This window comes from Melospiza melodia, chromosome 14 (genome assembly GCF_035770615.1).
Source record: "Melospiza melodia melodia isolate bMelMel2 chromosome 14, bMelMel2.pri, whole genome shotgun sequence".
Classification (NCBI taxonomy): domain Eukaryota; kingdom Metazoa; phylum Chordata; class Aves; order Passeriformes; family Passerellidae; genus Melospiza; species Melospiza melodia.
Window position 1 is genome coordinate 5,996,719 of NC_086207.1, and position 27,123 is coordinate 6,023,841.

The 27,123-nt window shown below is 39.1% G+C and overlaps 1 protein-coding gene across 1 annotated transcript; it reads left to right on the forward strand.

Moving 5' to 3' along the window:
• The first annotated feature begins 207 nt into the window (after nt 1-207).
• Nucleotides 208-27,025, forward strand: LCP2 (lymphocyte cytosolic protein 2). Its single transcript, XM_063168553.1, has 21 exons — nt 208-522; nt 2,985-3,047; nt 5,578-5,624; nt 11,057-11,122; nt 11,962-11,993; nt 13,017-13,051; nt 14,292-14,496; nt 15,183-15,283; nt 16,154-16,223; nt 16,545-16,628; nt 17,399-17,424; nt 17,508-17,527; nt 17,633-17,737; nt 18,732-18,762; nt 19,408-19,420; nt 20,414-20,534; nt 22,852-22,901; nt 23,835-23,932; nt 24,752-24,835; nt 25,849-26,004; nt 26,654-27,025. The coding sequence occupies exons 1-21, from the start codon at nt 445-447 to the stop codon at nt 26,774-26,776; spliced, it is 1,608 nt and encodes a 535-aa protein (XP_063024623.1). The 5' UTR covers nt 208-444; the 3' UTR covers nt 26,777-27,025.
• Nucleotides 27,026-27,123: the final 98 nt, after the last annotated feature.

The following is a 27,123-nucleotide window of genomic DNA, read 5'->3' on the forward strand; positions in this document are numbered from 1 at the left end:
GAAGAGTAACCCACACCTATGCAGATAATATGAACAATATTTTAATGCATGTATAATATAATTAATTACATAAATATTTATGTATGTAATTAAAAGCAATTAGGGTCCAGAGGCGTTTACTTCTATGTAGCAGGCAGAGCATTTTCAAGCCTCTGCTGTGCTTCCTTGTTTACTTATTTATACCCAGAGAAAGGAAGTGGTGAGGCTGACTAGCTGAAACCTCTCAGAGCAGAGACCATTTTGTACCAGAGGAAGCTGTGTCTCTCTGGAACCAACTCACAGCATAATTTCAATTGACCAGAACAGTTCCTTGACAGAAAGGAGATTGAAATCTGGAGATTGGGCGAGGAATTCCTTGGAGTGGCCACAGAGAGGGAATCCATGGCTGTGTCATTGGCAGCAGGGCTGTGAACACTCCTGGGTGCTCTGGGGAGAAAATCAACCATGGACCTGCGGAACCTCCCCTACCGCTCCGACGTGCTCACCTGGGACCCAGATGACTTAGCAGAATATTTCAGGATGGTGAGTTTGGCTCTGTTTTGTCTTCATCTGACGGAGGAGCAAACTGCTGGAACATTGGTTGGGCTAAATTCAGGTATTTTATAATAGGCAAAGCTCGCTGCAGAACTAAAAGCAAAACCGCTGTCGAATGAGGAGCTGAGCTCAACTGGTCAGCGAAAATGAATCTTGAAAGGGGTTTTTAAATTGGGTATAAGAGAAACTTGCGGCTTAGTTAGAGAAAATAAACAGTTGCTACAATGCTTGTTGGTGTAACACACACTAACAGCTGTGGAGGGCACTCAGGTGTGAAGATTACAAGTTTTCTGTTTCATCTTCAATGATTTTCAGAAGTGATATTTTTTCCAAATTGCTGGGTGTAACAAATGAGCCTCTGAATGTCTTCGTTAATCACATCCATGGCTAGACCTGTAAAACTTGGCACACCTCGGGCCTAATTTTGAAATAATGTGAAGTTTATTTTTTTTCCTATAACTCTGTCAGAGTCTAATCTGGGGAGTTGAGGCAAGTTTGGTAGTAGAATGCAGAACTACTTAATAAAGATGAGCAGATCAAACACAGAATCTGTGTCTACCAAATCTCCAGAGAAGTGAAACTGCCAACTACTTACAAGCCCCTAATTTTAGGGTGCGGGAGTTGGTGGCACAGGAAAGTGAAACCAAAAACTGGAGATGGAACAGATGAGATCATTATCAACAGGTAACTTCAGACAAGTACAAAAAACATCACAACAGTGGTGCAGAGGGAAGCTGGACCATCATTTCCAAGAAACTAGGAAGGAAAAAACGGCTTTCTGAAAGATCTGATAATAATGTTCTGAATAGTGATAAAACTGTAAGTTCTGCCATAACTGAATGCACATTTATCTGTAGTGCCTCCCTTCTAGTGATCAAGACACTCTCCAGAATGGAGATAATGGCATTCCACTCCTGGGGAGCTAAATCAGGGCAAAAGCTGTTTAAGTAATCTAAAATATCTGGGTAAGACAAGAATGTCAGCCCAAGTCAGCCAGCTCTGGGCACCTGTCACAAGTGACCAGATCTTATCCCTGAGATAAACTCAGAGAATATTGTACACTCAGAGTTATATATAACTCAGAGATATTATCTCTGAGATAAACTCAGAGAATGAATGAACCAAGTTTTCAAATAATTTCTGATCTTTTTGTTTAGAAAAAGCAAAGATGTTCATATTTGGGATAATCCAAGGTTTATTTTTAGTAACTAAACAGCATTTTTTATCAACTACTTCAAAATTGAGATTAGGTCTCAATCACAGTGATGTGTTTCTTCCCTCTGTATACAGACTTGTGCTGGTAACATCACAATAGCATTCACTGTAGAAAAGAAAATTGTTTACAGGTTTAAGTCATCCTCAGCCTGCACAAAAGTTTTAATCTCTATCCTAAAATATTTACCAGAGTTAGGTCTGTTTCTTCATATGAATAACTGAAGGTGGCTCCTAAAATTTTCCTCTCTGCTGTTGGGTTGTTTCCAGGATCTGGACACCAAGTTACAATGTTACACCTTAACATGAAAAATGGGATAGGACTGCAAAGGACATAAAAATCTCTGTAATTTTTCTGCTTTAGGGGAGCTATCCCAGCAGCACAGAGTCATTTGTCTGCAGAATTTTCACTGACAGAAGTTCCAGACAGAATAAAAATCATTCTTTTGTCTTGAAGTCTCCAAAAGTCACTTTGTCTGCCTGCTCTTTGGACTCCTTCTGATATGGACCTGACCAACTTGACACAGACCAGAAATATGAATTGTGTTCTTACATTATGCTATTACTGCTTAAATTAAAACAAACAAACAAACAAAAACAAACAAAAAACCAAACAAAACCAAAAAAATCCAAAAAACAACCAAACCCAAAAAAACCCAGAAAAAAACCCCAAAACCAAACTTAGGACAACTGTTGGAAATGTTTAAAAGTCATGTCTTGCTTTGTGGCAGCTTCTAAAGAGCTCATGTCCTTGTCCTAAATGCTACTAGAAATCATAATACTGTGGGAAAGCTTTACAAATATTGTAGATAATTTCCAGGATTAACAAGTGAGATTTCCATGCAGAAGTGAAACCTTTTGATCCCAACAATGAATTCTGTGCCTGGGATCAGTCAGTTTTAGTATTCCTGGATAATAGGGTTTTTGCTCTACTTCTGCAGCTGCTCATCCCAGGCAGTACCACAATAATCCATTTTTTCAGATATTTCTTTGGGCCAGGCAACTGTGAGGTGCTTTGTGAATGTGAGAAATGTGTTCCTAAATGGATGAAAACCTTTAAGTTTACTGAAGGATTTCTGTCATAAAAATCCATGTTTATGGGACAAAATGAGCCATTTAGGCAGGCCACAGCATACAAAAAGGTATCTTGAAAACATCTGCTCAAAGCCAGACATATGTTTAAGTGTCTTAATTGATTCTTATAGTTAAGGGTGCAATAATCATCTTCTCATTGGCAGCTAAAGTACAAGGACTGTGAGAAAGTCGTGAGGAAGCACAGCATAAATGGACAGAGGTTTTTGGTAAGTGGAGCTGTAAAATCCCTTCCTGTAAAATTCCACCCAAGTGATGTTTCTGACTCCTTATTTTGCACTGGCAGATGCAGAGGCACCTCCCAGGTGGTTACTGGGGTAAAAATATGGGAGGTAAATGCTTTTGCTAAAATCAGCCAGACAACTTGCTTTAAATGTGGAATGCTGGGAGCCCAAGCATCTTGTTCAATATGAATATTTTTTAGTATTTTTTAAACTGACAGGGAAGTTCTATAAACCAATAATCTTGTCTTGAATTATTGAATGTAGAAAGTTTTTGTTTTGAAATATTAACTATAGAAAACCCACATTTATTTATTATCCTCTCATACTAAAGACACAGCCCTGCTCAGAATGACTGGCCTTTCATTGGAATAACTCCTTCATTCCTCTATAGATAAAATTAGATATAGATTTCTACTGTAGCAATACAAAAAAGCAGTAAAATTTAAGAGCATCAAAACTAGTAAGCAAAGTCTCAGTGGCTTTAAATCATCATTGCTCTAGGCTTGGCTTAATTTTAGAAAAAAAAGCTGATAACTTCCACTGACACAGCAGCTGTTTCCAGGTCTTAAATACACATCCATGAAGATGTGTAGGAGCTTTTAGTATTACTGCTTTTTGCTTTAATTTTCAAATATACACCATTCTATTTCCCCAGAAGTAGTAATTTTATTCCATTTAATTAGTCATAGTGGGGAGATCTCTGCATACCTCTTCTAAAGTTTTGTATTTTTCATTTACTTGTCCTAATATTCATTTTTTTGACATTTCATTGAAACAAAACATGAAATTTTTCAAGGCCCTGTTGTAGGAACAGGATTTGACACCTCTCTGCTGCTGGAGGGTGCAATCAGCATTATTCAGATGGGATTTATCCTCCCAGCCCTAGGAGAGCTCAGCTCAGGCACTGAGGATCTGTGGCTGGAGTGGGACTTCTGCCTCTGCAAGCACAATGACATTCTGGCAGTTTGTGAGGTGCAAATAGAAAGTGCAATAACTCAGTGATTTCTAAGCGATTTTTGTGATTTTCTATTATTTCCAGAGTGTTTCTGGAATGAGCTCAGGGTGCAGCAGCTCTTCAGAGGCATCCCAGCAGATTTGAAGGATGTTTTCTACTGAGCAAGCCAAGCAGCTGCTCACCTCTGCTCAGACTCTTTTAAAGCTTTTGAATTACTTGGCAATTGTATAATGGAAAAAAAAGGAAAAGGTTCACTTGTTAAACAGAGGAAGATGTCGAGTAAAATATTCCAGACTACAAAGCAATCTGAAAAAAAATTGCTTCTCTCTATGAATGGTTTTCCTAAGAAACATCTTTTATGCATTTTGTGAGTGGCTGGAAAATGCCAAATTACATTTGCACAGAAGCAGCTGCTCAGGCTGAGTGTCTGCTGGGTTTGTAGCTGTTGTCAGATCTACCTGATAAACCTGGTGTAAAAATGTGGCTGTAAAATTAATCAGAATAACACCCTGATTTCAGAGTCACCTTTCTGGCTACCACAAGGAAAACCCTATTGAGATGCAGTGGGAATAAAACCAAAGGGGTTCCCTGTAACTTATTCTAATAAAATTCTCTATTATTTAAAACAGAAATGTGGCCCTTATAAAAGAGGTTATACCTCTAATATTTGTCAGGTTTATCACCAGAATAGAACTCCAGAGAGAAGCTTAAAAAGCCTTTAGAAAAAATATGATTCTTCAGGAAGTACTGCAGTACATTTCCATAAAAGCAGCACATTTAGCCTGTGTTTCACTCCTCCCAGAGGCAAAATAGTGCGGAAAAACACAGATAAGATTTATTCTGTCCTTTGACACTGACAGCTTTGTGAACCAATGTCTACTTAGAAACCTATTATTGTAACCAGTAAAAAAGACAAAAAGAACCAGACTATCATCCCTATTCCAAAGATAATTAATTAAGCTTGTGATTAACTAAACAAAACACTAAATCAGCAAAATCCAAACTCTTCATAATGCCTGAATCTGTCCTAACTGTGGGCTTGCACATGCTGGAGGAAGAGAAGGGATGTTCTGCAGGAGCATCAGGAAAGGTTTCCAGACAAACAAAGGTTTCCAGAGAGCACATCTCAGTCAGGGGAGCCTCAGCCCAGAGGCTGTGTTATGGTCAGGGGGAACAAACATCCTCCCCCATCCCTTCTGGTGGGATTTTTTAGGTTGCCAAGGCTGTTTTTAAGTCCAAGGAGTTTTCTAGCTCAGCGTCCCCTAGAACATTTGATTTTTCATGTACTGTGTTACAGATAAGGTTCTTAGAACAACACTCCAGCCAAAGGTTCTGTATTTTAAAATCTGAAGTTCTCCCCTGAAATTTGGCAATCATGCACAACCTTGCCTAATTTCACTGTGCAGACAGGAAGGAATTCCATGTACCTGGCTTCTGAAGTCACATCAATACCACATGAATTCATGTCACATTCTGAATATATGTGTATGACTGACTTGGATCAGTCACAGGGTGTTCCATGGACAGTTTTGTCACATGTCCCCTGTGTTTCATTTCCAGAACATGTCTGAAAATGATATTCAGAAATTCCCAAAGCTCAGAGTGCCGTAAGTAAAGTCAAACTGCTTTATTGTTAAAAATTATTTAAGCTGTTTTGCACTGAAGTCTCATAGGAAATATCAGGCAAATGATTTGTGAATGATTGGGTAGAGACTTGTTTATTGGAGTGCACTGAGAGAAAAAGAAGAATATTCCAAAATAAAATGAATATTGTCATGACTGCTCAAGCAAAATGATACAATACAAGGAGTTTGTCTGGGGGATGTTCAAAAGAACTTGTGCATAAATCCTTTGAGTGACAGCAGCTCCACAAAGGTTAAACTTTTGTGCAAGTATTACCTTTGAAGTATGACTTAACTGTTCACTGCTTAACTGTTGACTTTAACTTAAAGGGGGGAAAAAGTCAGTTATGTCCACAACAGCTGAGAATTTGAAATTATTTTCATGTGCTTTAGGTGGGTGTTCAAGAGAAATCAGTCTGGACCATGTGATTCAATGTTCAGTAGCTTTCTCAGCCTCTGTGGATTTAGGCCTTGAAAAAGTTTCCAATTCATCTCAACAGTTTGCATCATTTCATAGAAGTTACTTAATGAAGAAAAATAATCCCATTAAGTCAATATTGAGTAGGATAAATTTACTTCTTCTAATATTTCATGGTGAAAAATGAAGGATTTTATTTTGCTATGAGTTCTCTGCTCCCTATTTAAGCTGGAAGTTAGAAGGTTTCTAACCTTGGAGCTCACATGGAGCTCTTCAATCAAAGGAGGGGGGAAAAAAGGGAATTCGAGCTGTTCCAGCATGGCTGTGTCTTTGTTGCTCATTTCCCAGTTCCAGACTCCCTCCCTTCATGGATATCTTGATTTTGCTACACAAGATACAAATTGCTTTGCTTTTTCAGCTGTATCAGAGCTTGTGGAAGGTGTTTTGGGGAAGACATGAATATTGAAAAATTTTGTGTTCATGGGTGAGCTGGTGGGAAGAGCTGAACCCAGCAGGACACCCTTGTTCAGCACAGATATGAAGGACTGAATTTGAAATTTCCTTGGATGTGACATATTTCTTAAAATCACATTTCTATTTTCACACAATAAATATCCTGATAATAGGGGTTAGAGGTGTACAATATGTTAGTAAGGAGGTCCAGATATTATTTAAAGAAGATGTCTCTTTAAATTCTGATGTCTCAGAATTTCTGAACTCACTTTCAATTAAAAGAAACATTTAACAGTGTTGATGACAGACCATTGTGACAGACTCATCTAACCATAGTGTAGAACTTGTAATTCTCTGATAATTTGTCCCACCTTAGCAGTCCTTTGGCAGAATTACCTCTTGGTCCCATTGTCTGAGCTTTTAAAATTGAGAACTTCTGGTGATTTCCCTTTAAATTTGTGAGAGAAAAGTAGGGTCAGTGGATGGTCTAAGAAACTCAGACATACCAGAAATATTGATGCCATAGGTGAAGCACTAAAATGAAATTATAACCATATGGAGGTGCTCCTACCTCCTCATCAAACCCATTGGTACCTCAAAGTTTGATTTTCCCACTCCTGAAAAAGTGAACTGCCCTTTTCAGACAGGTATTTTGGGTTTCTCATGTGTTACACCCCAGCAGAAACTGAACAATCTTTTCACTCAGAGCTTTTGAATTTCTCAACAAGAAAAGAATTTGAAATCAAGAGCTTTGAAAGAAGAGCGAAGCTTGGTGCACAGCTTGAGGAATTGAATAAATAAGTAGATATTTAAATCTGAAGGAAAGCTCTGGAACTTTTTCATACTTACAAACAAGCAAAATATTCACTGGAATATGGTGATTATACATGCAGAAAGGTCCTCCATGTAATGGCACTGTTTAAAACAAGAATTTAGAGCTTTACTAGGGAAGAGAACTAATTCTCACTAAAAACAATCAACCTACCAACCACCAAAAAAAACCCTCAACAACAACATTAAACCAAAAATCCACTTAACCCCAAAACAACCCTCCTGGATAGAATTAAAGGGCAGAAGAATCTGCCATTTTGTTAAACATTAATTTCTTTACTTCAGAACCTCCACACCCTCATTGCAACACAAAGTGGTGACTTCTGCTAGAACGCATTCACACTTTTCTTTTGTATCATAATGCAAACCTCAACTGCCTGTAGCAAGAGTTCTTCTACAAGCTGAAAGAGGCAGTATCATATTATAGTTACACTACCTGATACTTAATAGCAGTGCTAAAACCTGAGCATAGCCTGCAAAAAGCTCAATAGAAACAGCAGGTGTTACAGCCCTGGCCAGTGACCAAATTAATAAAGGATAAATTAACGAGAGAGATTGTTCCTCAGTAAATTTTGCAGGAATATTCTGACCTAAGTGGAGCCAGCACCTGGAATCACACAAGGTTTGCAAGGCCCAGACTGCATCTGTACAGAATTCCTGAGCTGGGTGTGTGGGCTTGCTAAAGGTGCTCAGGGTTTGAACAGAACTGTGTCATTACTTGGGGACGATTCTGTGACTTTTCAAGAATCAAAAGTAGGTCACAGGTGTCATTACAAGGTATGACAGGTCATTTCCTGAATCTAATAGTAAAACTCTACAACCTTCTGTTATTACTAATGAATTATTATTTTGAAATTTCATCTCTACCAGCCCTGTTACCAGTGCACGTCTTCAAAAAACTTCTGGCTTCTTTATAAAAACCAAAAAAACCACACATTTAAGCACTATTTTGAAAATGAAAATAACTTCTTAAAATCTTTAGCACTCTCTACTGAAAGGGCTGAACTCTTTCTGGAAAACTTTGCTAAAAAAGTTAATATTAATGCCACTATGTTTATATACACACCTGAATCCTCACAAACAGCAGTCGTGAAAGAGAAACACTGGAGAGACAGGGAAGGGATTTGGTGGATTTTACACAGAGCAGACACTGACCATCGGTCCTAACCTAATCATGAAGGTGTTGCTAACATTTTGATAATAAATCTAGTGAAACAAGAGTCCAATCTACAGCTTAAAAGAAAAATAGAATTTTTCTATTGTTTCTTAGCAGTACTGCCAGTCAGAGAAATTAATGAAGTTTTATATTTGTGGAGAACAAATTTGAGTCTTGCAAAATATTTTAAAGCCCATTCAACAGAATGTGCCTTACTTATTGTGGTCAGAAGTCATAAACAGAAAAAGCAAAGATTTCATTAAAAACAACACTGGTGGTTGGTTGACACCTCAACAATGATATAAACACTGGAATTAGTCTGTCACTCCTATTGTTTACTATTTTGAGAAAAAAGGATTCCAAATTTTCAAGATGCTGTTGATCCCTCTGGCTATTGCAGTGGCAGGTTCATGGCAAACCTGAGATCTGGAATTTCCAGGCTTGTGGAAAAGTCTTAAGGCATACCCCACAGCACTCCAGAAATTTCCAGCAGCAGAAAGCTCATGGTTGCACTCCTGGCCTCTGCCAGCTCAGTGTGACACAGCCAGAGCCTGCAAACATGGCACAGTCTGAAAGTCATTCCACTTTCAGAAGAGTAAAAGTGCAAACATAAAAATTGAGAAATCTGCACTTTCTTTATTAAAAAGGTAAAAGATGTCAGTGCCTGTGCACTCATGCTCTCAGCTGGGGTGCAAAGGCTGTGGCAAGGTTTAGAACAGAACTGGTGCTCAGTCTGTTTTGAGGTCAATAACACAGCACTGCATCTGCCCAGCTGAGTCTTCTCAAAAACCAAACCAAAGACTTGGATCACCAATTATGCTTTTGGCAGTGCTCAATATGCAACTGTCAACAAATTCCTGGCCCCAGAGGATTTGTATTCCACCTCTCTTACCCATCTTAAGCCCTTTGTCCCAATACATGTAGAGTGGGTTCTACTCATGTGAGCAGTATCTGCAGCTGAGTGAACTAAAGCCAGTTTTGGAGTCCTGCTTTGGGGGCTGGTTGTGTGGGGTTTTTTTCAAAAATTTCAACTTCCTGCCAGTTTTAAGTTTAGCAACTGGTGGAGGAGGTAGAAAGAGAATGAGAAGTCTGAGTAACATTTTCTGCAAGTGCTGTTGCCTTATCCTCTCCCATCATCCACTCCCACAGCTCAGAGAGCAGTGTGGTTTTGGTACTTCCTTCCTCACAGGGTGACAGGCTCAGCTGCTCAGTGCACCAATCTTCCCTGAGAACGCTGCTTGTAAAGCCTGACCTTCCTAGAATTTGCTTTCTTCTAATAAACCCTCTGAGCCAATGGTTTGAAGCATTTCAAATAAACTAGAAGTAAAGGTTAGACACTGTATTTTAAGCATGATATGATTAATTTTTTTGGCAGCAAGATAAGATGATCAACTTCTTCCTTTCAGTTTTTCCTCAAAAACCAGTTGGTGTAAATGCTCATAGCCCAGGTTTAATCCAGAAAGCTTCAAAACACTCAGGTCTCATTTCTGAGTGAGCAGGAATGAGACCTGACTGTTTGGAAGGGAAGTCTGAACTCTAAGAACTATTAGCTCCAAAAAACAGTGAACTTCATTTTACTTTTTTAGCTGAATAAAACCTGAGATATTCTGAAAGTTCCTCTGCCTCTTCTACAGCAGGGAAAAAGCCACAGACAAATTCCATAACTCACTTTTTGACCAAAGCACTGATGTGGGCAGGGCACTGCTCACGCCAGGACATCTCCTGATGTCTCACATGGAATTTATTATTCACACAGCAACTTCCTTGTCCCCTGCAGCAAAAGGAAACAACATTGAAGCTGAGTGTTCCTCAATAAGAAATAATGACAATTCAGAATCAGATCCTGGCTCATCCCAAGCTTTATTTGAAACAAAATAGTCATAGAGGCAAACTTCATTAGTAGCAGAGCAAAATTCTGGTCTCTCAGTAGAATTAACCCTGTGAATCTCAGTACTGACTGTCCTCCACTTGGAAAGATCTCTCCAGGCATAAAATTACAGCCTCTTGATATTCCATTAATATTTCTGCCATGCCCTGAAAATGTCTTAAAACATGGAATTAGATCAGCCTTTCCCCTTCTCTGCTGGAGGGATTGCTTGGCTGCAGAGGAAGGAACACAAAAAGAATAGAGAAGAGTTTTAGGGAACATTTAATCCCTGGTTTTGCAGCCATAAGCTCTGTTTTCCTGAAGCATTATTTGCTTTTTCCATGCAAAATCATACAAATGCCATGGCCATTATTTGAAGCAGTGTGATGTCTTCAACACCCAAAGATCCTAAGGCTTGCTGGATTTAATGTTTATTTTCAATCACAATCCAACAACATGAGGTTTTACCAAGGGAAAAACAGTCTAGTTTGTAGCTGGATATGCTGCAGCACAACTTAGCAATACAATGGTAAATTCAGTGTTTTTATCACATAGTAAATAACAATCATGAGTTACCAGATCAAATTTAGCAAATTCTGAGGGATAATGGTGAAGAAAATAATTTCTGTGCTTTGACAAGTGATAGGTTTCAAGGGTTTTTTTAAAATTATTTTTCTTCTTTTTTCCAATAGAATTGTAAGTAAATTAAGCCAAGAAATAAACAAAAATGAAGGGAGGCTCTCTTTCCTTCCAAAATGGTGAGTAAGACAACTCAGCTTTCTTCTTCAAAGCTTTCAGATCTTTCCTGGACTGGTTTGAATTTGATCAATAATGCCTGAGCAGAAGTGCAGCCTGGAAATTCTGTAAAATAAAGCTCTGTTTCATTAATGCCATCTGATATCAAATACCAAATGCTAAGCCCATAAACACCCCAGACACTTCTGCCATGTCCAGAACCAAGTAACATTTGCACATTTCTTGCAATTTTCCAGCTGAGCACACAGCCCTTAAGAAGGCCATGAAGCCCAGACATATATTATTAATAAATCATCATTAATGCATTCCACAGATCTATACATCATTATACTCTTTAATTCTTAATATTTGTCACTGAATATAACCTTCACAATAGAAGAAGAGCAAAAATTGCAAGAACATTCTATGAGAAAAGAACAATTTATGATCCTACCCAATGAAAACCAAGTCCACTCTAAAAAACATGGTTTTGCATCAGCTGATAACATGATTTTACTCATTTCCATTCACTAGAATCCAAAACTAGAACTGAAAACCATAAAAACCTTATTTGACCTTCCATTTATGGACTTTGAAGTTTCTGTTTTCAGGACTGGTAAATGTATTTACTGGGTCCCCTTGCTTCAAACCTGACTTCTCACACTTCAATTCCTCTTGAAACAGATTAGATTTTATTAGGATCCTCTATGTAAATATCAGCTAATGTATTTGGCATTTTGGGCAGAGTTAAACTCATCTATGTAAACTTCTTTCTGCTGTGACAGTTAACTATTGCCTTTATTTGCAATAGAAGCATCAAACATTTAATAGAAAGAATTTATTTTTTGTATCTTTGCTACAGGGCCCAAACACAAAAATCTCCAGAAAACACAGGTGAGTGAATACTGGCAGACCTTAAAAACAAAAAGTGTTTAAAAATATTAAAATTTTAAATAAATACTTGCGGAGCAGAGTCAACAGAGGGGAGCAGGGTTAGGAACCAAAAACCCAAAACAATAAATAAAAATATGGGAGTATAAAGAAGTTTCAAAAATTAAAGACGTAGATTCAGGACAATTAGTAAGAAAAAGTGTTTTTAAAGAGAAAAGATGGTGAAGGAAGGCAAGAGCAGAGACTTTTACCTGAGAATAGTCAAAACGTCTTTATTTAACCCAATAAATTGTATCAGTGTTTATATATTTCTGTTCCAACATCTTCACCCCTGCCTTTCCTCCTAGCAGCACTGTATTAGAGAGGGAACTGAGGTTTAAAAAAACCCAAATACTTCTTTTATGAAAGCTAAAATAGCCTTAAACAAGGAGATAAGTCTGGGCTCATTCTGAAAGCATTTTATTTCAAATTATATAATTTAAATTGGAAGTGGAACAAACTTGAAGTGCCAGCACCCAGACTGTGTCACAGCAGGGCAGCTTTGTCTTGGTTTTAATCAGGATGTGCCCTCATCAGTGCCAGCCTGCCTCTGAAAGAACAGCTCCTGCCTGTGGCACAGCCCTGAGGTCCAGAACTCACCTGGCATTTGTTGGGTTCTTTCTTGTTCTAGTTCTGATGGTCACGATACAAATCAACACTCCATTTTCAGAAGGCTTCAGACCTGTTTTTCTTATAGCATGCATGCTTTTTATACATTCTTACAAACCTCCTAAGTTTACACTTTACTCATTGGTCAGGAGACAAACCAAGTGCTCATTGGAACAGGCAGTTGCAGGTTTCTCTTATTTATCCTTCTTTCTTTCTTGGTTTCTGTGTCAGTGACCTTGGTAGGAAATTCTTATTATTCTCTTATCAATCTTCTCTCTGGCTCACAGAAGTCTCTGTAAAACCTTTCCCACACTTTCTGTCAAGTTGTTACATCTCTGACAAAGGTGTCCATGCTCAGAGTTGTGTTTCTTCCCACAGGGTATGCCCAGGATGATGGTGGCTGGTCTTCCTTTGTGAGTATTTGGGTGAAGAAACCCCCCTGGCTCAGGGGGGCTCTCTGCTCCTGCCCTGGCTGCTTGGACAGCACAGCTGGGGCAGGAAAAGCAGGAGCAGGAATGATGGGAGTGGCTGCACACAGATTTCCTTACTGAGAAAAGGCTCTCCCCAGAAATTCAGTATTGCCTTACTACTGCCTTCCTGTAGCTCCCAGCCTACAACCAGCTCCCCACAGAACCACAGCTGAGTTTTACATGCCTGTTTCATTCTCTTAAAAGAGGTGCCTAGAGGTTGCTGTGTTATTCAGTGGCAAATTCTTGCCATTTTATTTTCTAGAGCCAACGTGTTGAACAGTATTATTTTTAAAAAGCCATTTAGCCCGCAGAAGTTCCTTCTGCCTTTTGGCATAGGAAATGCCTCAACAAGGTGTTTAGGCGAAACACCCACCCCAGCTGCTGATGCACAGCCTGAGCTTATGAAGATCTCTGAGGCTAACCAGTGCTAATGGTTAGCCTTTTGCTTTTCTCCAAAAATAAGAGGGAGAGGCATTTTTAGAAGCCACTTGTTACTAAGTTCACAGGAGATTGGCTGCTATTCCGGGAGCACAGGAGATAAAAGTAACCACCTACAGAGCACATGGGCTCTGGGCCAGTGCACAGGACTCTGGAAACTCCAGCTGTGGTACCAGTGACAAATGGAGGGCTCTTTTTCTCTCAAGCCTTGGCAGATTGCACAGATGTGCAGTGACCATATTGACACTGTCCCCTTATGAGGTCCTGCAAACGAGGCTGGTTTGGGTCAGGACAACACCAAGACCCAAATCAAAGACCTCAGTATTTATGAATAATTTTCACAAGCTGGGTTGAATGCTGTAGAGGAGATGTTAGAAAGCAAGAATGAATATCAGCAGCCTCAACTGCTGCTCCTGTGTTCCTGGGAACACTGACTTGTTTGCTGGTGCCTTGGCTGTTCCCTAAAACACTTCATGCATTTCAGCAAACTTGCCCCTTATTTTGACCTCCCACTGCGCTCACTTTCATCACATAATATTTGTTTCCTTTCTTAAGCCCCACTAATGCATTAGTGGAAAGTTTCTTCCTTTCTCTCTATTATTTCAACAGATTTTTCCCCCTCAAACTGGTTGTAAAAGTTTGGTGTTTTCCAGAGTGAAAAATCCCACAGTGAAAGGCCACCAGGAACTGCTCTGCAGGGTTTAGTGTTCTCTTCCAGCATCCACTTTTTATGCTCATTTGCCAGGATGATGATGACGATGATGACTATGAAAGCCCTGATGAAGACCAGGAAAAGGAAGATGAGGCTGACTATGAATCACCAACAGAGGAGCCTGAGGAAGCAGAACATGACAGTGATGGCTACGAGCCACCTCCATCCAATAATGAAGAAGCACATCACAGTGTCATATTTCCTGCCAAATCACTTCCAAGCAGCACTGATTATATAGGTAATTACTAGAAATGAAGTGCTATTAATAAGGTTTTACTACCACATTTTAGGTGGCTGATAATGGAATATAGAAGGTTTTTCCTTGAAGGTAGCAGTGTAGTTCATAAGCAAGATTTAAAGTTGTGACTTTTAAGGTTACATTTTCTACGCTCTGCTGGAATAAAGATTAGTTTTGTGTGATGTGTGCATTATTTGGCCTTTGATCTGAACCTGTATGAAATCACACACATGTACCTGCTGCAGTGGCTTTAGCAGTGCAACCTTGGACAGAGCAGGTTGTCACAACGATGGCAAAAAACTCTAGTGAATGCTGGGAAAAGAACAATCAGCTCTCCCTACCTGTCATTTCTGTGTTGTGTCTGAATTCTCAGCAGCCTGGAGGTGGGGAGTGCTGCCATTCAGATTGGCTGGTGTTTCACACACTGTGCTGCAGGGAATGAAATCAATCCTGTGGCTCAGAGCCTGGCAGGGGAGTCACCCCCACAGGGACAGAGCAGCCTGGAACTCCCAACACAACACACTGATCCTACAGCAACTGCCAGGCAAATCCTACAGCAATGTCTTGATGATTTATTAACTTCAGTAGCCAGGTTCTTGTAAGGGTTCTTTGTCATAAAGATTGAATGAGTATTAAATAACCAAGCTCTGGGTAGTTGTTTAATTTGGGATTTTTGTTTTCTTTAGACAGACCTACAACAACCAGATCAGCACATCAGCCTCCACATCAGCCTCCAGTACCGCCCCAGAGACCTGGCCCAGCCTCATTTGGGGGAAGAAGTGCTACTGTATGTTCCTGTCTTCATATCTCACCTATTTCCTATCCCAGGACCTTTTTAGGAGTCCAAGAGTAGGGCCATTTTTATTCACCTAGTGTATGAAGAGGAAGCCATCAAAATAGATTTGAACTCTGTTACAAGGTGGCCATTGTTCAAGGAATAATTCAATTTCATGGGAGAAATATATTTAATTATTTTATATTCCTTCATTAATTCTTACATTGGGGATATACACCTACTTGTGAATGCCTCTCCCACATAAATGAAATATTTTTAAGGGATGCCTCTGTTTTGAAAACAAGGTTATGTTTTTCCAAGCAATACTTCTAGCGCTTGCCCAATTGAATTAGGACCACATAAAAGTGTAAGAGACTGGGTAATCAGAACGTTGATGACCAAGATTTGATTCCTTTTTTTTCCTGCTGTAAATACTTCAAAACTGAAAGCTCTTGTGCTGTTGGCAGCTAGCACTACAGGTTCAGTGTTTGTCAGAACAGATGTACACTAAACATACCAATGTTTCCACAAGAAAAGGTTTAGGATGTGATGGAGGGACTGATGCAGTGCCACAGAGACACAGCAGGGTTGTTGGAGCTCCTGTTCCTTTCCTTTGACAACACACCTCCCCTTCCTGAGGAGACATCCATCCCACTGGAGTGTGGGGAGGCACAGCAGATGGAGGCAATTCTGCATCTACAAAAAGCAATTATTTTGGTCATGCTCCAGGAGGGTGCCTGGCTCCTGTCCTTCCTGCAGTGAGCAGAGACCTGCTCCTTGTGCTGTGCCACACAAGACTGGCAGATGAGTGTGGTGGGGTTCATACACTCCAAACAGAAAGGTGAAGGCACATTTTAACCACTTGTGAAATATCTGTTCTAGCTGCCAGCTTTCCCTCCTCCACCAAGCAACAACGACTTGAGTAGAGACAGAAACATGAAGCCTTTGAAACGTGAGTACAGCTGCTGTTCTGTTTGTAAAGCTTTCCCACAGACTACAACACTCTTCCTCTTTTCCCTCAGTTCCACTCTCTTCTGCTGCTCATACAGGGATCTGAATTGTTGTTTTAAGAACAACTGTACTGATACAATTGTACTCACCAGGAGTCTGAATTGCTGTTGTAAGAACAACTGTCTGTACAACTGTACTGATACAATTGTACTCATACAAGTCTGAATTGCTGTTTTAAGAAGTTACACCAGTTCTAATCTATGCAAAATAAAGATATATTGACTTATATCAGCAAATGATCTTACACAGTTGTTGTGTTTAGCCCCAGCTCCTTCTATAGACAGAAGCACCAAACCCTCTCTGGATCGCCTTGCTCCCCCATATGAAAGAGAAAGCCCAGGATCAGGTCAGTATTTGCTCACATTAATATCACTGGGGTTGCTTTAATTACTGAAAATCATCAGTTTGTATATAATTAATGCAAAAGAACAAGGCTCAACCAAATGTAATTAAAGTAATCTGTTTGTGAATAAACGGTGTGAGCAGAGCTTACAAAGTGGGAGAGAAATTTCATACAGAAAACAGCAACCCTGGGTCACACAGGTGAACAGAAATACATTATGAGAAGCGTGTGCAATAAAGGTTTGATGCACACCTAAGTGATTGAACAAGGAAATATTTAGTAGGTTAAAGGAGGAAATCACCTTTGCATACAAAGGTAATGAAACTCTGCATACCCTGCTGTAGGTAATGTGGCAACAGACTTAAAAGAAGGCTGAGAATTAATAAGACACAGAAAAAAATGGCATTTCCTTCAGAGCTGAAAACCACATTATATAAAGCATCTACAGATATGACTCTACAATTTTATTTATTATCTAAACCCTTATCTGTTATATAATGGCAAGAAAGTATCCAGTAGTTCAAAGCTGAACCTTAGATAGTGTGATTATGACACGTGCCACGTTGAAAATGTTTAAATTTCCCTTCAATAAGAGAGATTGAATTTTACCATCACTTGCAAAGACAAAACATTTTTCTGGCTTACATCTCAGGATATGAGTTCTTCAACCAGCAAGATTAACTTTCAATTTTATTCAAAACTCAATTATTTCATAGGAAGATTAATTAATTAACTTCCATTTTTTTCTAAATGTAAGCTTTTTCTGCTTTCAGGGAAGAAGCCAGTCATTCCTGAGAAGGTAATTTTTCTGTGTTTATTGAGAGTTTTTGCCTGTTTTGATACACTTACACATTCTCATAACTATTCCTTGTTGTTTTGCAGCCTCTGGTTTCACAGCTAAGGTAAGATTTATCCTCTGCAAATGATCCTCTCATTGCCATTATTCCCCAGTTATTTCTTAATAAGCAGCTTTTTGCCTGCATTTCATCATCTCACTCCTGCTTTAGATCCCTGGGAGAACAGTTAGCAATGATGCCAAAACCTCCTGTCCCATCAAGTGAGAGATATGAAAGAGGCAACCCACCTCCCCTAAGGAAGCAAAGCCCTGGAAAGTAAGTGCTCATTTCACTGAAATTCAATAAAGGAGAAATGAAAGTTAACAAAAATATGGACAAGCAACACGGGATGGTCTGATTTACTGGTACTGCATGACAGCAGGGTCTGTGGCTACCAAAGGTTTGGTTCATAAATATGCACAGGATGTGCTTGAAGCTGCAGAAAGGTGTGAAGGCAGAAAAACTCTCTCCAGTCATATCTGGAAGAGCCATTACGTGGGGCATGACTCACTCCCCAGTTGTACAAAGATACAGATGATCCATGTTTTTTCCAGCAGAGCAAGTTCTTGCTCTAGGGAACATTTTTACATGAGTTCTATTGCTATTGTGTTGGGTGTTAGAAAAGGAAAGCTGTACTTTCATCCCATTGATTTTATTAGCCTGCAAAACTCCTTCTGAACAGCCAGCAGCATTTTCTAGCAGAGCTGATCATTCCCCAGCATTTTCTAGCAGAGCTGCATCATTCCCCAGCATTTTCTAGCAGAGCTGCATCATTCCCCAGCATTTTCTAGCAGAGCTGCATCATTCCCCAGCATTTTCTAGACCACCTGGGGCTGAACACTGACTGTACTTCAAACAAGAGAAGAAATAATCGAGATCTACTAACCAGCCAGGATAATTGATCAGAGAAACAAAGAAAGCCGGATATCCTTATGTGCTCCAGCAGTGTTGTCAAATATTATAAATGAGTTCAAGACTTGAAGACTAATGTTTCATCATTGTACAAGCTTGTTTTAAGCTCTAATCTTACATCAATTAATCAGACATTTTCCTTGTTGATAAAATCAAGATGGGCTAAGAACTAGAATAATGCATTAGATTATGGCTGAAAATTAGAACCTTAGATATTTTTATGACAAAAAATATGTTTCTGCATCCACTGGTCTTTAAAACTTGCTATAAATTCATGTTCTAGTGAAAATTTGGCCTAATGCACATGAAGTGAATGAGTTTTATTCCACCTATGATGAATGTTTTGTTTTCATTTCAGGCACAGTTGGCCACCACACAAGAAAAATGAAGTAAGTATAAAGCATATGTTTAAAAGTATAGGGGTTACAGTAAAATTAAATACCTGTACAAACTAATAATGCTGGAAAGGTAAACTTGTTTCTTCTGTAAATTGTAAGGAATACTCATGGATCTTTCATGGCACATGGGGTGTTTTTGAACAGTTCTTCTGTGTCAAGCTCAGTTTGTTCCCTGAGAACTCTATCTTGGATAACAGGAAGAATAAAGCCAGAATTTCTTCTATGACATGGGAGAAGTGGTTTTGCTTCAAAAAGATTTGGCCTTCTGGGGATTTTTTAAGCTTAAGCTGATCTAAAAGTTTCACTTTCAGATAACTCGGAGAGTCTACACTTACAAGAAGGATTAAGGAAAGTTTCCATCTCCTGAGAGTTTCTGACTATTTTATGTCAATATGCATTATGGGACATCTACCACACATCTTTATTTAAAACTTTAAAGCTTTAAAAACTTAAAAAATTATTTGGTGTTGCATAAAGACAAAACTCCCAACATTTTAGAGAGGGAAGTAAAGTTGTAGATATTAGAATCCATGTATACTCAAAATTCACCAATGTTCAGATTTTGTTTTGTAAAACATTCCTAAGAACTGTGCTATAATATGTTGCTAACTTTTTTTTTTTTTTTTTGCTCCCCAGGATGAAGAAGACAGTAAGTATTTCTAGAGGGATTTTTCAAACTTGAAATCTTTCTTTGTCTTAGTTCTTAAAAAAAAAAAAAAAAAAAGGAAATGACTTCAGTTGTTTCCTTAGAGCCATTTTTGAAGTCAGGTGGTTCCCTGATAGGCAGTACAATTATTTTAAAGTGCCTGATGCACATTGACATCTGAAAGCCACAAACCCCAGGAAATCAATAGCTAATAGCTTCCTTCAGACAGCCAGTTACCAGCCAGCAGGATTTCTTATTTTGAAATACATTACATTAGAGAGATTTGTGTTCTGCACACAGCCTCAAACAGCTGGAAACAGAAACCTGGTGTCTCCCAGTCCTCAGCAGACCCTGCTGGCTCTGTGCAATGTTAGTCACTTTTATGAACAGAAGCAGAAATTCTTCCATGTGCCACCAGTGTTTATAAACTACTGCAGAATGCTGATTTCTGCAATTGAGTTGGTAAAGTGACTCCATAACAGAAGCAGGTCATTTGGACAAGTCTCTGTGAATTATTACTGCCCTAAGCCTCCATAAAGAATAAGGTTATTTAAGCTGTGCACAGCACAGTTCACCTGTTCCACTCCTGCTAGTTCAGGTCTGAGGACACTGCAGAAGGAAAATGTTTTATTTCATACTGGGAGAAATCTCAGAATGAGCTCAAAAAGATATCAACTCTGCTATTTAGAAGCAATGTGACAGAAAACATGTACCACCTTCTGCAGTTAAGGTACCTGAATTGTGGTTTATCCAAAACAGAACCTAGAAAATGTAAATGTTGCTCAAGCCACTTCCAGTTTATTTTTAATTTTAATACCTACTTTTAAGTTCTCTGCTGACCATATAAGTTTCCAGACTGTAACTAACACATCAAGGACTCTTTATTGCATTTTATTTATCTAATTAAACAGCAGTAAGGTGACAGAATTTCTTCATTCTACTTCATTTAAGAATATCTCATGTAGGATTTAAGTTTCCTTCTCTTCTTCTCCACAGCTGCCCCACAAAGACCAGTGCCACAGCTGTCTTTGCCCCCATACAGCTCCAATGCATTCCCCCCCAAATCTCTCAAGCCTCCACCTAAGCCAGGATCCAACAGCATTCCTGCTGCAGAAAGGTTTGTTTCACCATTATGGGTCATTCCTTTTGAATCTCAGTCTCTTGGTAGTTCATTACTGAGCCTGTGCCTCTACAAAATGGTAATTAGTGCTGTTCCTACTATCCAGGAGAATCTTCTATAGAATTGAAGCTCTGTATCAGGCAACCAAGAAAAAACCATGAATCCCTCTGTTTTATGGCAAGGAAGTTTTTTAAACTGATGCCCAGGAGTGGCCACCTAAACCAGAGGCTAGACAAACTTAAGAGAACAAAAGCAGGTATTTATTGAAGGCCTTCAATAGGGTCACCTTGGGCAGTCAAAAGCCTCTGAGGGGCTACACCCAGGATAAAACATGGTCATGATTTTTTCAGACAATCTGAAGTTTTTCTCATTTACATATCAGGAGTTAATTCTCCAATTACAGCTTCAGGTAATGAAGTCATTTACTCCAAGTTATCCCCCCCAATTCACTGTTGTTTACATCTCTGGGCCCTGAGACAGTGAGGTGTCCTTGAGTTCCAGGACTAAAGAGGAATTGTTTTATCTCAGTGAAATGGGAGAACAGCAGCTGACAGGCCATGGAGTTTCAGAGCTATACACCAAAGCAGTGCAGGATCTCAAAAATAGAAAAGCTAAATTCAAAGGCATCAAGACCCTACACGGTACAAGGCTTCCATTCATTGCTCTCCCATTGCTTGCAGGGTCCATAAGAATGACCAGTCCTTCTGGGAAGGGATCATTTCCTACAGAACAAGGCAGGATTCAGGACAAAGGGGTCCTGCACACTCTAGGACCCCTCAAGTGTTAGAGCTGCAACTCCTCACACTCCAAAAGTAAAAAAACTCCATAAACTCCATTGTCTGGAGTTGAATCAGAAAGAATTTCATGTCCCTTTTACTAAATCATTACTGGAATGGTTGATAATTCCTATTTAAAATTGTAAACTTTGCTGCAATTTTTTCCCAACTTCAACTCACAAATATTTGATTGTTATGCTTCAATTGCTAGACAGAAGAGCCCCTAATTAAATTTTGATTTCTGATGTACCATGCAACAGACTTAGACTTAGATGACTTAGAGTGGGCTCTTTGAGTCCATGTCTGATGCACATTTTCTAATATCTGTATTTTTTTAATGGCTCTTTGATGAATTCCTCACATTTACCATCATTCTCTGGAAGTGCTGACACCAAAACAAATACTGCAGTAGCAATAGCAAGGTCATATGCAAATTGAACTATTCCTATGATGAACATTTCTGCTTATACTCAAAGAGCATTGCCAAATTTTGCTGTAGCAGAGGCCCCCGGGCTGACTGATTCTCTCCCATAAATCAAATCATGATAGGGTGTTTTTGTTGTGCAAACAAAATTAGCATATTTATCTCAGAGCCTTTTTAACAGCTCATTTAAGCAGAAGAGAAATATGAAGAGTAAAGGTAAGGAGTGCAGGCAATTTGTTCTCAATTAGGTGAAGAAACAGAAATTGAAGAGTGGGACTCCATTTTCAGCAGTTTTGGATGTTGGTTGAGGTTGGCAGAGATCTCTGGATGTCTTCTGGTCCAACCCCCTACCCAGGCAAGGTCACCTTGAACAGGCTGCCTGGTACCACATCCAGATAGCATCTGAATGTCTCCAAGGAAAAAGAGAGATTCCACAACACTCTTGGCAACCTGCTCCAGTGCTTGCTTGCCCTCACAATAAAAAAAGGTTTCCTGATGTTCAGAGGGAACCTCTGGTCTTGTCACTGGGCACCAGTGAAAAGATCCTGGCTCTTCCTTCAGATATTTATGTGCTTTAAAAGATCTCTCCTGAGCTTTTTCAGCTTCCAGCTCTGTTAGCCTTTCCTCATGTGGGAGATGCCCCAGTCCCTGGTGTTGCTGGCCCTTCCCAGCTTGCAACATAAATGTGAAGCTGCATTTTTATCAACAATGTTACAGAAGCTGCAAGGATAATAACTCTGTAAGTGGAACCCCGCAGCGAGAAAGGGGTGGAGAGCTGCTCCCTGTGCTTGCTGCTCTGGGGAAGGACAGACCATTCCCTGTGAAAACTCCTCAAGCTCAATGCTCTCCTGCTTTGATCCTGCTGCAGAAGTCTCTGTGGCCTTTACTGATTGCCTTATTGCCAGATACTGAGCTCCAGGTAAACTTAAAGGTGGATCCACTTACACAAAAAGAAGGAAAGGAAAATAAAAAGAAGAAAAGAAAAGGCTCTCCTCACCCTGCATAGATCTCAAGGGGCTCTCACATTCTGTAAAACAGGCACCAAGTCCAGATCAGGTGATCAGAGCACAGAAATGTTGTATTTATACTGACCACTCTTTTTTTTTTTAAACAGTGCTAGAAACCTGTCTGCAACTGGCTCTCTACCACCACGCTTCCATCCAGGTTTGTATCCTACATCCTTACATTGTTTTTCTTGTTTAAGTGGATGAAAGTTGAAAGATAGTTTCAGTGAAGTCAATAGAAAAGCTTTTTTTCCTATGGATGTTTCTTCTTGGACTGGGAGCAGAAAACTATCAAGTTCCTGAAAGGCATCTTGTGTATCTTACTTAGTCTGAGTCAAAGACTTTGGGCTTTTTTTCCCCATGAAATTTGGGCTTCCTGCCCAGTTCAACCAGTGTCAAACCTTCATTAAACCATCCTTTTCTGTGCAGTACTGAGAGCTGACCTATGCAAATCACTGTGGTATGCTAATACTCCCTAAAAAGGTTAGCAAATGCTTTTCATGTGAAATACACTCCATATTTATCTTGTAAGGAAAAAAAAAAAAAAAAAGAAAACTGAGACATCAATTGCTTTACAAGTCATTTTTTTGCACATGGTAACGCTGTCCTACAGTGACATTTTTTACTTTCTAATTGCTGAGAAGGCAAGGATTGCAAAGAGACAATGTTACTTCTGTCTCTAAAGAAACCAAGATGCTCTCAAGTGAGTAACTGTGGTACAGAAACTGATAAAATGTCATCCCGATTTCAAGTTCATTTATTTTTATGGAAATCTGAACCACAAGAGCTCAGTTAAATTCCCTCTGCATGAAGGATGGAATGATGTAAAGAACCTGGTTCTCATAGAGAACCCTAAATCTGATTTCAAATGATTTTTAGATGTCTCAGTACCAGGGTGTTGGATTGCACTAAACAGTTATTTAGTTGTTTGCACTGGGTATTTGGTAATTTGCACTGTTCACATTATTTTTATTTACACCAGGGTGATACAAATACTTTATGCTCCATAAAATCAAGATCCTACACTCTGGGTGCTCAGATGAAATGATTTTCCTGGTTTTAACATTGTTTTTCTACTTTTGTACCTCTGAAGGCAGCAGATCTCCTTCCAGAGGCCCAGCTGACATGAGACCTCCGTTGCCAATTCCCAGCAGACAGACTGTTCACCAGGCAAACACAGAGCAAGATGAGGTACAAAACATGAACCATAACTGTAAAGACACCAAGTTTTCTGGTTTTGAAAGACAACACCTTTCAAAGTTGTTTTTCCAGTCACTGTCAGGACACTACTGAGTGCTTTCAGTTTCCTTTTCTGTGTCAAACTGTAGTGCCTTATTTTGTCCTCAGCAAGAAAAACAACAATAGTTGAACCCCAAAAGAGCAAAATAAGAAAAATACTTGTTTTCTGGATTACTTGTTTTGCACAACTGCCTTCAAGTAGTATCAAACTTTCAGTTCTCCTTCCATAAAACTTTGATGAGTAAAGGACTCACTCTTTTAAGTGCATTTTTGCTTCACATTTCCTTAAATAAAACAAGTTTAGAGCAAACCACTCATGGTGGTAACACTGGTGGGCAATCATAAAGAGTGCATTTACAGGAAGTCTGCACAGTTGTCTCAGACGATAGCTAAAAAACAAACAGATGAAGGCAAAGGATTCCTTTGTGCCTAGTGTCCAGGTAGACAAAAGAGAACATAAAAAGAACATAAAAGAAATCTTTTACTGAAAGTATTTGGAAATACCTGTTTTCTTAGCTTACCTTAGCTACATTGCAGGGACATAATGTCTATAACTGTAATATTTTCAAGTTTACCAAAGTGAGCAGGTAATTTAAAACAACTTAGCAGCACTTTCCATACCACAATAAATAGCAGCATGATCTGTGACACACAGAGGTTCTGCACACAGACCCACACATCCCTCACACTGCAACTTCTCTGTACTTATTTGCATGTTGCCATTCCCTGGCAGCTGACCTTGTCCTTGTCCTTGTCCTTGTCCTGTCCCAGCCCCAGGGCTCTCTGAAGGATGAGTGGTACGTGGCTTTTGTCAGCCGGCCCGAGGCAGAGGCAGCGCTGCGCAGGATAAACAAGGTACTGCAACCCCACCCCTGTCTGGGCCACTGAGCTCAACAAAATGAACTGCAGCTTCAAACAAGGCTCATCTGTACATGTGGAAATAAATTAAATATAGAAAATTTAATATTTAACATTAAATATATAAATTAGAAATGAATACATTTAAAATATAATAAATATTTATTATAGTTTAAATAAATTAATTTAATTTAAAAATAAATAATTTAAAAAGAAATCTTTATATATTTATGATAATAATATGTTATTAAAATAATAAATAAATAAACATTAGAGAATAATATATTACATATATTAAATGTGTAATATTATATATATATATATATACACACACATATATATATATATATTTTTTTTTTCTTTAATATCATAAAGATAAAAATAATTATTGCTGTGGGAGTTGTGGTTACCCTCTGCTGCCTCACAGCACTTGGCATGAGCTGAAGATGGCATGTGCACCATTCCAGTGACTTGTACCAAAGTCCAATTTATGAGGTCCCATTCAGTGCCTTTAAGAAAGAGATTTCAATGGAAGAATTGTCAAAATACATCTGAAATTAGGAAAAGCAGAGAGAGTGGTACAGCATCACTGCCTCTACCTAAATTACACAGACACTGCTCTTATTTTAAGCTGTCTATAAATCCATCATGTAGGAAATGTGATTGGCACTTAGTGGAAATGAACTTCTCTTCTGGTTAAAGTGATATGAGGTTTGGTCTTTGATATTTCACTTCCTCCTTTAATGGAATATCTCCCTCATATAACACCATTCCTGCCTCCCTTTAGAATCTGCTTTTGTAACAGAGGAAAGTTTGAAGTAGCAAACTGAAAGACAACACATTTGTCCAAAGACCTAAATGCTTTAATGGTGCAGTGTCTCTTATCAGAAAGGACAAAGACTTCACAAAGAAGAAACACTTAGAAGCACAAGTGCTCCAGTGAGAGGTGTTACACTGATCAAACCCAGGAGTGTCTGCTCTTTGTCATCTTTCATTTTTTCCTGTTTCAGGATGGAACATTTTTGGTGAGAGACAGCTCAAGGAAAACAGTGACTCACCCCTACGTCCTGATGGTGCTGTACAGAGACAAAGTGTACAACATCCAGATCCGCTACCAGGAGCAGGAGCACTTGTACTTGTTAGGAACTGGCTTAAAAGGAAAAGAGGTAATCTGTGTTTTTCACACTATTTCATTTCAAAGCATCTCCTGCCTCATTCCTCAATGCCAGGTGACCATTTTCCTGGCTGGAATTGTGCTTCTTGTCTCAGAGAATATTGTTATTGCTGGAAGCAGAATCAGGTTATGCTGTTTGCACTCAGGGAATGAAGGGGTGGCCTTAGGACACAGCCATTAGAAATCCACGTGCCTGGTTAGGGAATGTTTGTTTCCCACTGAGATAGCAGATAAGGGAAATGCAGAGCTGAGAGCTAATCCATACCTGCCAAGTTCCAGCTTTGCTCCCAGGCTGGTGGCTCAGCCCCAGCCTGCAGGGCTGTGGGTTTGCTCAGCACATTCCTGGCAGCTCTGATCCAGACAGAACCCTAAACTCATCAGCCACCTCTCAACTCTCAAGTACATCAAGCACGTGTTAAACAGACCAAGAGTATGTAAATTAATTATCAAACATTGCAGCAGTTTGTACACAGAGTTACTGAGCTACAGATTGTGACAGGAATGAGAACAGTTGAGCTGGACCTTATATATATTTATAATATTGATAAATGTTTAGACTATTAAATAAACCTTTTGTTTCAACTGGTTACTAATAATTCTGACATTTTGGCCTTAGTCTTCTCATTTTTTCCATCCCACAGGAATTTTCTTCTGTAGCAGATATCATTGACCACTTCCAAAGAACACCCCTTCTTCTGATTGATGGAAAAGACAGAGGCTCAAGAAACCAGTGCATGTTAAAATATGCTGCAGGACATATTTAAATGAAACTTTAGAGAAGAACCCATATAGTACTGAAGCCTTCTGAAGTTTATAAACTTCAAGATACTTTCCTTTTCAGCAAACGAAAGTAATGAAGTCATTAAAATTCACAGTTTCAAAGAAAAAAGACTATGTTATTTTTAAATTATGCCTTAAATACAGTACTCTACAAATATAATTTTCCTACAAAGTGTCCATTAATCATACAGCACATGAGAATTTCTTAACTTCCAAGATATGTATATCCTCTTGAAATTATTTCCACACCAAATTTGATGAACCATAAATAAATATCCATACAAGCCTCTACTTTCATAGGAGATCTTTTTTTGTATCAGGATTGCAGCAG